The 14,483-nt window shown below is 38.6% G+C and overlaps 1 protein-coding gene across 2 annotated transcripts in view; it reads left to right on the forward strand.

The window, feature by feature from the left end:
* The first annotated feature begins 14,289 nt into the window (after window positions 1-14,289).
* Window positions 14,290-14,483, forward strand: part of LOC139700098 (trehalose transporter 1-like protein) — a 35,302-nt gene continuing 35,108 nt past the window's right edge. For both annotated transcript variants that reach the window (XM_071598613.1, XM_071598614.1), the window contains exon 1: window positions 14,290-14,455. In XM_071598613.1, the coding sequence (XP_071454714.1) occupies window positions 14,451-14,455 (5 nt within the window). In that variant the 5' untranslated portion in view covers window positions 14,290-14,450. The remainder of the gene's footprint in view (window positions 14,456-14,483) is intronic.

Raw genomic sequence — 14,483 nt, forward strand, 5'->3', positions numbered from 1 at the left:
TTTGTGTCCATGTAATAGGTAGTTGATAAATCAGCTGGTAAAACTACAAGTATAAGTAAACAAAAATAATATCTCAGGGGATCCTCATTATAAAAAATATGTTGCCCTATGTAGAATTTGGAAGATGAGAATTTTTGCAGCTTCTAAAGAATAAATGATGTGTGAATGATGTTTTTTTTAATATCACCTAAATTTTTGTTGAAAATGTTGAGTATAAAATGATTATGATGAGTTCAAACGAAATACTTCGACCAGCATTTATATCATTGGTTATAAAAATAGTTATTTAACAACAAGTAAGGAAGTGTTCACACACTAAAACAGGATCACGGAACAATATTATCGTAATACTTGGTTACAATCTTGTTCTCTTAGTCCTCAACTACCGGTTGAAGTTACCTTTCTGGAATGGATAATTACTCGAGAAATTTGCAATTTCAATGATAACGGAATTGAAGAGTGTGTGCCGAGGTGATGCTGTTGGATAACGGTTCGACGATCCTCCGTTAGAAGTGCACTAAAGGGTCTCAGTCAGAATCCAGTTCCAATCAACTCCAGATGCAACATATACTATATATTCTCAGAGGTGATAAATATTTTGCTATTTAACGCAGAGAGGCAGCAGAGATATAGAGAGGTAACTATAACTTGAGTTTTTAATAGTTACCAAAGTGAATCGAACCTAAAAGATCTCTGTAGGGCCGACGCGGGCGTTGAACGTTCGCCACCCCTTCATATCCTTAATGACTATAAGTATTAATGTATTCCTGAAACGTAAATGCTGGGCTGAGCAAATATGATTTCACTACAGAACGGAATTCAGTTTCGGGTTAATAATTTTCGAGTTAGTTGGTTTTCTCGCAAGGAATATTGTAAAGCACACCGTAAAAGGTTTTGTCCTCGTGCGGGAATTCCGTCATCCGAAGAGCGCTTGAGACATTACAATATTAATGTTTCCCTCATAAAATATACTCTTGTTGACCTTGACCGACAGCCATCAAATACTCGCCGTGTTCCCGCCGGGACAACTGATTGGCTGCTATAAACCTTTAATTGGAATAAGAGGTAACGCAGTGTTAAGTCGTTTACGTGGTGTTAAATTCTATTCCATCGTTAAAATATCACCTTGAGAAAGAACGAGACAGTTCGGAATTGGCACCACAGCCATCAATCTTTTTTCTATTATTCCAGATAGTTAAGTTGTCAACTTACCCAGAGTTCACAGGTGAGCTTTACCGAGCTGAACATGTGGTGAAGATGTAAATTGAAGAAAGGTCAGAGATCTTATTTGAATTGCAAAATGATTTCAGTAGGAAGAATATGTCAACAAACACTACCACCGCATATTAAGGTAGCGCCTGCTTTCAAATGGAAATTTCTTACGCGCATGTTTGATGGTATGTATGACGAATGATGATCGCGGAGAAGAGAGAGAGAAGTTGAAGCTATCTTCAACTCACCAAAAAATTAGGCACTTTCGCTATTCATTTACTTATGGCGTGGCCCTTTTTTTGCTTAGGATTTGGGCTTTGGGAACAGCTAACTCGTACTCTCCACCACATGGGTATTATCCATCGTATCGCACAGGTGTACCAAGAAAATATTTTAGAATATCAAATTTTTTTCTCAGCTAAAGATGAATCTTTGTGGCCAACTAGACTGTATCTGAAGCTGAAGCTTTTTCTCCCTTTCTTTGGTGTTTGCTCACTTATTTTAAATCTATATTTTCACCACACATAAGAGCATTTACAGGTACGTACGTCCACTTGTCTTAATTTGTTCATTTTTGAGAGGTAAGTTGAGTTATAGCGTGATTTTTTTTCCCGTTAACGGGAATATGTCAAATAATTTGACTGCATGTATAAAAAACATGTACCTTTCCCATTCCCTGAACATTCTACCTCTATCAAGTTGCCCACCTATCCCTAAAGGTACAAGTGTACTTAGCTGCCAGTTACATGCCCTACAACTACTCCTGTGGCTGCTTTTATAAGAAAAGAGGGTTTAAAATATTTTATAAAGAAATAAAATAACGGATTCCTCCCTCCCTTACGTGTATATTCCACAGGTCTTGGGGCCCAGTAATAGGGGAGCTCTACTCTCAGCTATCATACCATTTGTTCTGATTTTTATTATCCTATACACAACTGAAAATTGCGTTGAGCTTACCACCAATGGTAGCCAAACATAAATAAACTATTCCTTCTCTACTAGCATCATATTCATAGCATTTTGTTTGAATAATCAATGCAACAAAAGTGGATTGTAGGTACTTCAGAAGACATATGGTATTTTTGTTACCATTAATAATATTGGTAACGAAGGCAGACTACTGGTGGAAATATATATGTAATCAAATAGTAACTAAATCATTCCAATTTTCAACAAATTATTTGATCGCTCATTAATAATCAAATTAACTTTTAACTATTATCATTTGGGAAGCTACATCTTTAGTAAATTTTATAGCATTAAATAAGGTAAAAAATATTCCATTTTTATATTGTATTTCATACATGTGCCACCGTTAATTGACAATATTGCTGCCCTTGGACATTATTCCAATTAAAAAGCAAGAAAGAAATTACTAAACTACATTGCAAGACAATAGGCATAGATTAAAGGTGTTTGAAATGTGGGTGTGGAGAAGAATTGAAAAAATGAAATGGGCAGATAGAAAGCAAAAGAGAAATTACGTGCTATAGTGGAGGAGCGTTTATTATGCACAATGACCGGTAAAGGTGAGACTTCACTCACCGGGACGGTTTATACTTTATACTTGCCCGTTCGGGCAGTCAAGGAACATACCGGAGAACAGTTTTTTAGGAGAAATTTAAAGGAGGCAGGAAAGTTGGTTGCAAAGTATTTTGATTGGCAATGGGATGCTGAATTCTGTGGGTAGATATGGGAGGGTAGTCGAGATATGGGGATATAGGATGAAATGAAGGGGGGGGGAGTGTAGAGAATTGAAGCGATATCAGCTTATGTTTCTTGAGGAGAGGCAAGTAAGCGTGTCGTTTTATCGTTTCACAGGCTGTTTCCATCCAAAACCTACCTTAACCTGTAGAATGCCCAATATAGAATAATAATATTTTCATTGCGCAATAGTTATAAGTATGGCCTAATCAATTAGACAGTTATTCTTGAAAGAGTAAAATTTTGGGGGTGGAGCTAATGAATATGGGAGTTATAAGGTAATCAGCCCCTTGGAGCACGCGAGTGACTTGGGAAGGCTGCGATTCATACAGATCACCGCCGCCGCAGAATCGCCTTTAGTGCTTCGCTCTCCACCCATTGCATAAAGCATGCGTCGACGGGCCCTTCGCAAGATCACCATAAGAGCAGTTATTAGCGTTGCATCACGGAAACACGAGGAAGCAATTAGCATGATTAAGTGCTGATGATCTGTAGTCCCGAAGCTGAATACGCCACCGTAAAACCTGCGTCAAGATGCCAATTCTGAGGCGAGAGAGAGAGAGATGCGCGAATATTTCTAAAGGAATTTGCCGCACTTTATTCGCGCTAGTAAACGCATGAGAACTTAATAATTTCACCCTTCCTGATTTTAATAAATAATAATGCTGAATAATGCAATAATACACTCTAATTAAGTTTTCTCCCACCCGCTACAAAGAAAGACAATGAAAAAGCACTTTCTTTATCCTTTCAAAATATTTATTTAATTAAAAGACAGCTCTATATTTGAAGCACACTTGCGAGTGATTCATTCGTTAGTAACCTGAGAAATGTGATACAAAATGCGTATCTTCGGAGATTATTACAAATTAGACCGATAGCATATATTCTAAACTCATGAGTTATTCTTATATTTGGCAGGTAAAAATAATGAAAGTATTAATATTAAGCAAGAGTACTTCCCTATACTTGACAAATGTCGTTTCGAGGTAATCTCTCAAAGGATTTCAGATATATAACTGTACAAATGAAAATGAATCAGGTGCAGAACAAATATTCATTTAGACATACGCTCAGGGAAACCTTGATTCTTTGTCAATCTTATATTAAAATCGAGTCAAATGATTCATAAGACGATGCTACATCGCCGTGAAATACATATCGAGGGTGGAGATTTGTAGGGCTGAAAGGTCCGGAGTTAAAAAAGATTTCGGAACGAAAAATTGCAGGACTAAACTGGAGCTGGAAGTCACGGGTAACTAATTTGGATTCTATTTTTGTTAAAAATGTTCTCCAAGAGGGGATATGCCACTATATTCCCTTGAATCGGCCATGCACAATAGAATGTGAAACCTAGGAGGAATAAAATGATCACGGTGTATTTTCTGAGAAAACCTTGGTTTAGAGTTTAGTCAGGTCAAGGAATTAAACAAAATAACGGATTCCCGAATGTAGAACTAACACAAATTGTGATCGTTTGCGAACTGTAGCAAAGAAAAAACGCTTTATACGAGAACTTTCTGCTGAAGCCCATAAATTCTTAAACCACAGGTGCATTTCGTTTACAGATATTTTTGTTGCTTCAGACGTATCCAACGGCAAACTAAAATACCCACTCAAACCGACCATTTTTACAACCCTTTGGAGAAGGAACTTAATCGGGTTCATCACACTCTAAATTGAATAACCCTTAGTGCGATGTATTTCTGTTAAAGACTATTATAGCCTCTTCCTAAGGACGTGATGCAGCGTTTTGTATCATCAGACGAACGGAAAGACGCCAGTGTCTTTCAGTCGTTAAACACCCACACTCTCTGAGAGATACGTAGGAATTATTCGCTCTCTCCAGTGTATTTTGCGTGGAGTTTTGCGACCTTTTTCTTCATGGATGCCATCGAAGAGCGTTTCTCTAATGCTCTGACGTGGTTTCTCCTGGAAGGCCTACTTGTAACTACTTGTGTTCTCATTCTACTCGCTGGTGTCTAGGTGAGAAGTCAAAAGGCCATTGGAAAAATCAATTGAAATAAAATAATGCCATAAAATGTATTGTTACCACATGGATCTGAACTGTGTCAAAAATTCTGGACTTAGGATGTATGTTTCAGAATTTATTCCGTGCAATTGGAAGATTTAAACGAATCAAGTTAAACTTTTTTGGCATATTGATTTTTATTTTAGCTACAAACACGACATTAGTATTACTAGTACCAACAGATGGACAATAAAATATTGGTTGTTATACGAGAAATCATTAAGTGGCTGAAAATACGTAGAATATAAGTTTCCAAAAAGTAATTAGAGTTGTTAAATCTAATTGACACGTATTAAAATGAACTTGATAATTCATTTCACGACATCCTGAACTCTGTGTAACCAATTAATTGCTTTCCACTATCGACGATTTTGACATTTCCAGAATACCTCAATAGAAGTTTCATTCATACAGCAGACGTTCCATTGTGACTAAATTCGGGATTGAGATATGATTGAAGAGCTACAGAATTTCTCAAAGTGCATGAGATAATATCTTTCTGGTAACATTTTAGATGTGGAGGGTCTCAGACGTTAATAAATGCGTCTCTGGAAAAATGTTCATTTTTGATAAGGGATTCTCCTGTATTATTTTAAACTGATTATTTAAAAAATATCAATTGCCTTAATTTACTTCTTTTAGTTGCATCTCCGTAACATTGCTTATTTTTCTACGATAACAGCTGAGTCAATATTGGTTAAAAGCAGAAATAGGCATATTTTTTAGAAGGCAAAATTCTTAAAACCTTTTTATGTTCTGCAACAATATGATAACATATAAAAGTAAATATAATTCCATATTGTTATTTTAACCCCTGAACCAGAATAAATATTTGTCATTGCAAGCTTAACCCTGTGAAGGGACCCGTCTGTTACACGAATATATAAGCAAAATTCTGGTCACATAATGACAGTGTAATTGACACAATCGGCTATTTAACTAAGAAACTAAACTAGGTTTAGAGTGAATTCATTGTGAAATGAAAATGTTTCCATTGCTGCAACACAGTTCAGTGAGAGAATTACCTATGATTCCGCGTTCATATGCATCTACCTCTAGCTGGCGCGGCTATGTGCACATTTAATTTTACGCTACTCTCGGATTTTAATGTTTTTAATTATTATTAACTACATTAACATATAATAATAATATAAAAATATTATTAACTACTAATTTTAATTAACTAATTATTAACTACAAGAAATATTACCGCCCAACACTAACCGAATTCTATATACTGTAGTCATTCTGAGAAATTAATGAAGATACTTTAAAGTATTTCTGGAAATCTTGGTAAAATCAGTACTCAAGGGGAAGAGAGACAATTTACAAACAATAATACGCTTCATGAGCGGATGGAAGTAAGCTCTAAAGTTTCTGTAAGCCGATTATTATCTGATTTTGATAAGAACTTTCACAATATCTTGCATAACCTACACATCTCTTGGAAAGATCAACTTCATTTAATACCAGAGAAAAATGCGTAACATTGCATAAAGATTCTTCGAATCCGTTTTATCTTTATCCGTATCATCATTGATTATGACGAAGCAGTGGTAATCTTGACTTCTTACCTGATAAGCTCAATATGTGCTTTGAATGGATCTTTCGGGTCCATTGCCATTCCTCATATGGTATTACTACTGCAAACAAATGCCGATCTTATAGTTGCGGTAAATTTGAAATCAGGATTCCAACAAAAAATTGCAATCAGTTACAACTCACTTTCCCGATTACCTCTCAATCTAATCAGGACCTTTGGGAATCGTTAGCAGATTAAATAATATGAACCCTTCAATCACTACGGCACATTTATTTGCTTATCATCCCATCTTTACCCATGCCACACTGCTATAAATGTACAACCCATATTCCGTTACGCTTATATTTTTGCAAGATAAATTGAAAACAAGATGAAAAACTACTGTCCATTTGATAGCTTAGTGAGCAGCTTTTACGCATTCCGTGGTGCTGACGCACCCAATTCATTTTCGTAATCTTTTCCCCTGTGACATAACTCTTGGCTCTCGACTCACCACTCCTCCCTCCCCGATGTAACACGTCGTCGTGCATCTAGGGATCATCCCTGTCCTCTTTCCCTCCCGGCGCACATTTATGGATTAATAAAAAGAAGTATTCCAAATTGAATGTAGTCATTCGATTGTAAAACGAATCATATTCGAGCATTGCGTTTGTTTGTATTCACGGGCACACGGCGGTTCGCATTCTGTTTAAATTGGGGTATTGGTCTGCAAAAGTAAAAGCGTCCAAATTATGGCTTGAAAGAGTGCCTTTTTAGTGGTGGTCCGTCAGCTGTCGTCCTCACCAATTCCAGCATCACACCCCTATTACGGGTGCTCGAACTCCCCCCCCCTCCCCCTTCCACCCGGGTTTCCACCTACCCCGACTCCAATTCAATTTATCCTCGCCACACTCCAACCCTTTCCCCCGCCCTCGCTAATCAACTAAGGACTTGGCAACCCTCATTTACATTTGATGGCCTCGAGTCCCTTGCCCCCTGGCCTTTAATTTCCCTTTCGAACTCCAGGGGATCGGGATGGTGCGGTGGCTAACGTAAGATACAGACTTCCCACCGAGAGGGCCCGGGTTCGAATCACAGGGGCGGCAGATATTTTTCAGTGGTATCCCGATCCCTACTTGAGAAGCTTTGTGGAGAGCACTTTGAGTGAGTACGACGTCCATCGGATGGGACGTTAAACTGCGGGCCCCTTGGCGCTTTTCGACAAGAGTAGGCTAATGCAGACGCTGGGTTTCTCTCCACCCTTCCTTTCCTACCCATCCCTAATACCGCAAATGACTTTAGCTGCCGGTCGCCTCCTCTAAAACTACTACTTGAGCTCCAGGGCGGTCAAAATACATGTAAACGCTAGTGTATTCGCCTTCTCACACTCGACGGTGGTCTGGTACGTGGTGTTTTGTTAGTGCATTGGTATATTACCAACTTTTTTCAGCCATCCATTCTAAGACTCTTTACAGAAAGCGAAACCGAAAAAATGTTTTACACTCGCCTCCTCTTCGATCAATCAAAGGCAAATATCCTGGTTTTCGTCATTCTTCTTTTCCCGAGTCGTACTTCAACAATGTACGCAGCAAATGGGTGACGAACCTCTACTCTCATCACCGATCTATGACGGAATGGTTCTAAAATTCGTAGATACTTTTGATAAGACTCTTAGGATATTGGTCACTTTTGCGTATTGTGAAACATCTTTAGAGATGCTTACGTAGAATAATTCAAAAGAGAAGAAGAACCTAAAAGAATTAACTAAAGGTACCAGAGCCTCGAAGGTACAGCTTACCGAGAGAACTTGAGTGGGAGTTGGCGTAAACACGATACTTTGAACACTTTAGAAATATTTTCAATTTATTTTTGTGGCCAATATCCTGGAATTTGTTTTAACTTTTATTTAACCGATGGATTATATTTTGAAAAGCGTGTCTCGGAAACATTTTCTGATTAAAGGGGCAATCATTTTGGATTCAATAATCTTGAGGTTCTACTTTGTGAAAATTCACGATCACTGAATAAATAAACTTAGTATTTTATTTTTTGTGCGAATAATACAATGTTAATTTATTCAGTGGGGCCATATTTTCCCTCAATATAAAGTAGGTCTTCCCAAACCGCCGCTAAACAGAGCGAGAATAAGGTTTTCAGGGCAAAGTGTACGAAACCCTGGAATATTAAGATGCGTAAATAATCCAAAGGAAAAATGTTTGGATTCAGCACTTCACGTGCGGTAGTAGTATTCGAGGTAGGTAGTAGTTTTCGAGGTAGGTAGTAGTAGTAGAAGTAGAATTTAGCTCTTCAAGAGTGGAAAAATCTGATCCACCAAAGGTAATGGAGAGAGCTAACTTCTTAGACGTTTTACGATGACGTTGTGGCGTATGTTGCGCAAATCAATGGGCACCAATCGCTTCACGGATCACGTAAATAGTGTCCACTCAGGCATGAAGCTTCCTGAAAAATATCGAAGAAAGAAATAAAAGGAAAAGAAAAGGAGCTGGAGAATTCAATTTTATATTTCTCTGAGTTGTTATACGAGCTGTATTAATGTGTGCCAGCCTGAAAGAAGCTAGGTTTCATTTGACTGGTTTTAGGGAAATAAAATGAAAAGTAAAGACAAGAGGTCGTACTTCGCTTAAACTCTGCAACAATTGAAAATCGTAGCAAGTACACGTATTTCGGATCCATGAGAGAACAAGTTAACTCAAGAATTGGAAATAATTCAGAGAAACATCTCCGGATTTGTGAAACATTACTGTGTAAAAGAAGTACGCATGATGAAACAATTAGCTGAAGGAATTAGTTTGGTAGTCCCTTGACTTACCAAAGGAGCCGAAAAGACTTACTCTTTTATAAATGTCCAGGAAAATTCCAAAGAAACTGCGGGAGATGCCGCAACAGTAACTTTTAACGGAGTCATCCGCTAATGTGCATTTCAATGCAACAATTTCAGAGTGCAAAAATCATTCGCCTGGACTAACAATCATTAGCGGATGACTCCGTTAAAGGTTACTCTTGCGGCATCTCCCGCAGTTTCTTTGGAATTTGTCAAAGTATAAACACCATATGTGTTTAAAAGTTGGCTTTAACCTCGCGGACTGTGGCGCGTCGCGCACGAATACGAATGCCTGTGACATTGTATGTACGGCATTTCGTCACAACATTTAGTTCCTTTCAAAGCCCCAAAATTTCAGAGTTTAAGAGGACGCCTCGGTAGCTTAAGTGGCTAAAGCACTCGACCGGACATTGAGGGATCTGGGTTCGAATCCTAGTCAAGGCGAATGATTTTTACACTCTGAAATTGTTGCATTGAAATGTCCAGGACAGTTGAGTTTTCTTGCAATGCTGAAGAAATTGTTATGGCACCAAATAATATTGATAGATTCGACAACCGATTTAAAATAAGGGAGCTTAACACTATCCCCGACAGAATCAAGTACTGATTCTTCCACCGCGCGATACGTAATCATAACAAACTCGAGTTTAAGCACCCGAACGGATTAGCTTAAAGTTAATTACTGCTGTTTACATAAAGACATACATGAAATGATATACTCATTTATTTCATGATGCATATAGGCCTGAATATTTGTATTTGCACGAGTCTTTATGAGCTAACATTTATTCAAATGAATTTGTGAACCAATAGGTGTACATTCATGGTTGGTGCCTTACCTCGCCACCAGCCACACCCTCCTGCGGTGTATAATGTTAATGTAGATGTGTACAAATTTTAAAATGTACTTTTTTCTGTCAAAACACTCGAAACAGAACGTTGATACTTCTGTTATTTCTCAATATAATCGCCCCGAGGCAAAAGCATTTTTCGCTACTACGAAAAATAAATGAAATAATAACAGTAGGTTATGCGCAATTAAAATAATTTAATACACTCTGTCTACAGCATCAAAATATGAAAATTTTAACCTTGAAAAACTCCCTTCTAGGAAGATTAATTGCAGAGGATATTAGTCATTTTATCGAGCACATATTTACTGAAACTGGTTCCTCATAGTCCGTTATTATATTCTGTTTGAGTTTTCTCAGATGAATGCCCTTACCAGCTTTTAAAGCAAATTATTACGCAATGGTTCTTCGAGTACATTTTCTCACAAAGCTTCTCCACGCGATATTCGTGAGTGATTAAGAGACTGACAATTCATTTGTTGACTACAAAGTAGTGCCGAGGCGTGAAAGGTAGGAGATATTCACATCATGTTTACGTACTATGATTTTTACATAATTTGATAGTTAAATATGATGCATGTGGTCTTTTAACTTTGTGATTTCCTCAGATATCCTTGTTTATTGATGGCAACACGGAAGCAGACAGTTAACTCGGCTCAGGATATTTCTATTAGGGCTTTAATTTGTTGTATTTACACAGTGATAATAACATGCGTGTCAACCGGCGGTAAAACTAACTTCACTGAAAATATCTCATCTGTAGATGACTTTTAAGAAACCATTAATCTCTCATTTGTAAACTAAGAAAAATTATTTGCTTACCAAGTATAGAGTAGTTTGCAAAAGAATTAAATTTCTGTTATGCATGAAATTACTTACTTCATTCATGCATGAATTTACCGTAGACTGCGATGCGGTGTGTAACTTCATATTTAATTAGGGCTTGGTAAAATGGTCGATTAAAAGATAACAATTTCAATTTAATCAACTTTAAAAATATTTGTATGGTATGCACGTTGCAAGAGCATAATCAATTATTAATAAATTCAAATAAAAAAATTCCCTGCTTGCAAATGTGAACGCTGTAATTTAATTTAAACATTTATTATGATTCACCCGCATTTGGATATCGAAATGATATAACGCACTTATTAGGTGAGTTAGTCCCGGAGATAGCACGTTTGGCCACATGCTAGATGCCCAGGGTTCGATTCCGGATGACATCTCTAGGCAACCCTCAGCTTCCCCCAAGCTCTGTGATTTTTTGAGTATCAACCTTCCTGGGAAACCACAGGCAATGGAGGAAAAGGAACTGTCACCCTCTTTCCTTATTTGTGAATTCCTGCCATGGGGTATTTATTTATTTATTTATTTATCGACTTAATTGGGCGAGGTTGAGACCTATAGTCCCTTCTTCCACCTAACCCTTACATTACAGGCATTATATGGAAGACAATCACATACAACCAAGATGATGGGAGGGTATGATGGGAGGCATCTAGCACTTCCACTTAATCCTCAGAGTAGTCATTTATTCACCTCTCACTATCCATCCATTTTAATCCTGTGGCACAACATCTCCTAGTTTCCAAAAATTCGTTGCTTTGCTACTTCTATCGTCCACGTTTCACGAAAGAAGAAAATTAAACTCCATGTTGGCGCTCGCGAATCCCTAATAGACAGGTCTAAAAATACCCACAGTTCTCATTAGCCATCTTACTTCGTACACAACAAAAGTCTCCCACTTTTTAGAGTGTGACTTTAGAGCCAAAAACTTCAAATGTGTGCAATTTGCAAGGTTCATTCATGATAGGTTGGTAAACTCGTATTTTGCCACTTCTGATGGGAAAAATTTTGTAACATCCATTTTCTTTAAGGGCTTACCAAGAACATTATCATTTATTATTAATTATCATAAGTTTAGATCTCCTATGAATAAAGTTAGCAAAAAGTTCTAGAGCTAGCCAAAATCCATCTGATTTCTTTCTAAAAGAGATGCTGCATCCTTCACTTCGACGATTTCCTAAACATGAAGGCCTACTTGATGTTGACAATCATCAAATATGCAATTTCAAAGAGAGTAAGCCTTTCTTCGACGCTCACGTGGGATAGTCACAAGATAGGCACTCTCAGATGTATCTCTTCTCTGTCCTCAATTCGGAGTATGACTATCGCATTGGACAGGTGGTATGACTGAAAAGTGGAAGCGGAGGTATTCGCAGGTTGTTCTTGGGGTTATTGAAATCACAGCCGAGAGAGTTGAAACCTCTTTTTTCAGTTACTTTACGTGAAGTTGAGAAAAATGCCGCAACGGGAATACCAATATTTTTTCTGCCTGATTCGCTTCCAAAACTACAGCACCGGATATGTGACGAGTGCATTTAGCATTGACCTTGAAGAACACGCGTTCATTCAAGGTCAAATGGGTGGGGAAAGGAGGAATTCACCTGATCAAGGGAATTCGCTTTTCCGAGCAAGCGTGTCTGCGCACAAAATCAACTAAACAAATTTGTTTTGATTGTAACGATTAATATGTTAACAGATTTTTTACGAATAATACTGTTTTTAGTACACAAAGTAATTTTACCGCGTTAATTTTATCAGTGTAGTTGGTTATCCCCAGGCTTTTGTAATGCTAATTCAGTGCGACTTGTCTGCTCACACAAACCATCCGTATGCCTAACCTACCTACGGGATGCTTTGTCCACCGAGATAATGCAGTTATACTATAATAATATCGCTCCCTTAGGTATCCTCAAACTTCAAGCTTTTAAGATGCGTTGGATGCATTTAAAAAGCTTCTTGAACCAGAGGGATAAGAACGGTGATTCAAAATGAGGAAATCAAGAAAATAGACAAACTTAGAGCTATAATAAAGTACCGTGTGTGAAGATTAAGATAATTCAGTGAAATATTTAATTGCAAAGCGTAATAGAGGGGAGAAAGTATGTCTCGGAATGGAAAAACTAGTGCCGGGACGGGAGCCGCTGGCCACTAAATGTTCGCTCTACCTTATCTTTTCAGCTCAATTATCTCCACGGTCTTTTAAATAATGTCTTTGGTGGTGCGGTGTTACGAATATAAAATTGTAGATCCAATGTAATTGTGAATTACCCGTAATTCATGAGTATAATGCTAGCTGGTAATTAGTGACTGCATTGTATGTGGGCATTGAATAGGTTTCCTTATTTGCCCGAATGGCAATGAAGGGAATGATCGGACACGATTGAACGGTGTCTAGTCACTCCCTTCTACGTGTCCTTAGAGTAGATTAGGTGGTGCTATGTATATGAGGAAGTAGTGAAGTAGAAGTAGAATGGCGGGCGATCTAACACCCCCTGCCACACGTCTTTGCGACGCACTGTGGGTTACTGTATAGATTTAGATGAGTATTTTGGCATTTCTGTCGACTTTTCGCGTTCCTTTCTGAGATATTGGGCCCTGAAATAATAGCCGTTAAGTTTTTCACCCAATACAACAATTTGGACTGGTTTTTTAATACAATTGGCTCCTCCTGCTGTTATGTTTAGATAAAAATACCACAAAGTAAAGCCGGATTCTATAAATTTTATCTACCGGCTCTCTCCGGCACTGGGCTTCCAGGTCGTCGAAACCACAACATGGCAATATGACGATATCAGATGCAGGAAAACATATATCATGATTTACATTTCCTGAATATTGTTCGGCGACCTTTTGCTCGGCCGGATCAAGGGTTCCTTAGGCCGTGACGGAAATTAATGAAGGTGGCGGGTGGCCCTGCAAATTCTCGGAATCGCTCTCCTGGAGTAGCAATAAATTACCGGGATGCTTGGTCCAGTACTTTCCCCGGAAAGGCGTTTCGACTGGGTCGGAGTCTTCAAGGATTACGTAAAAATGCGTGGCTTCGCGCGGAGCGAGGAGACCGGCGTGACGGGTTTGGTGGGGGGAAGGTGGAGGGCAGTGGGTAGCTGAGGGGAGGGACGTTTAGGGGGGTGGGGGCAGTGGGAGGCTGGGAAAGGGAGCTCGGGGTAGGGAGTGTCGGGAAGGAGGGGAGAGTTGAGAGAGGGGAGGGGGGGTGTCTGAAAGTAGATAATCCATCCGCGGGGGGTTATCGCGAAACACTAAAAGCTTAACTCCGCATGAGTCCACGCGTCTCTCCGTTACTCGCACAAGATTCCTTCGTCGCGGAGATTCAAAAGTCAGTGAGGATCATAAAGAGTGAGGAGGAAATCGTGCCGATGCTGATCGCGAAGGAGAAGAAAGGGGCCAGACACGATAAGTTGAAAGGACGATCCACGAGCAATAATGGAGTAAGTAGCAAATCCTCCTTCTCAATTG

This window comes from Hetaerina americana, unplaced genomic scaffold, assembly GCF_022747635.1.
Source record: "Hetaerina americana unplaced genomic scaffold, ioHetAmer1.1.p SCAF_10, whole genome shotgun sequence".
Classification (NCBI taxonomy): domain Eukaryota; kingdom Metazoa; phylum Arthropoda; class Insecta; order Odonata; family Calopterygidae; genus Hetaerina; species Hetaerina americana.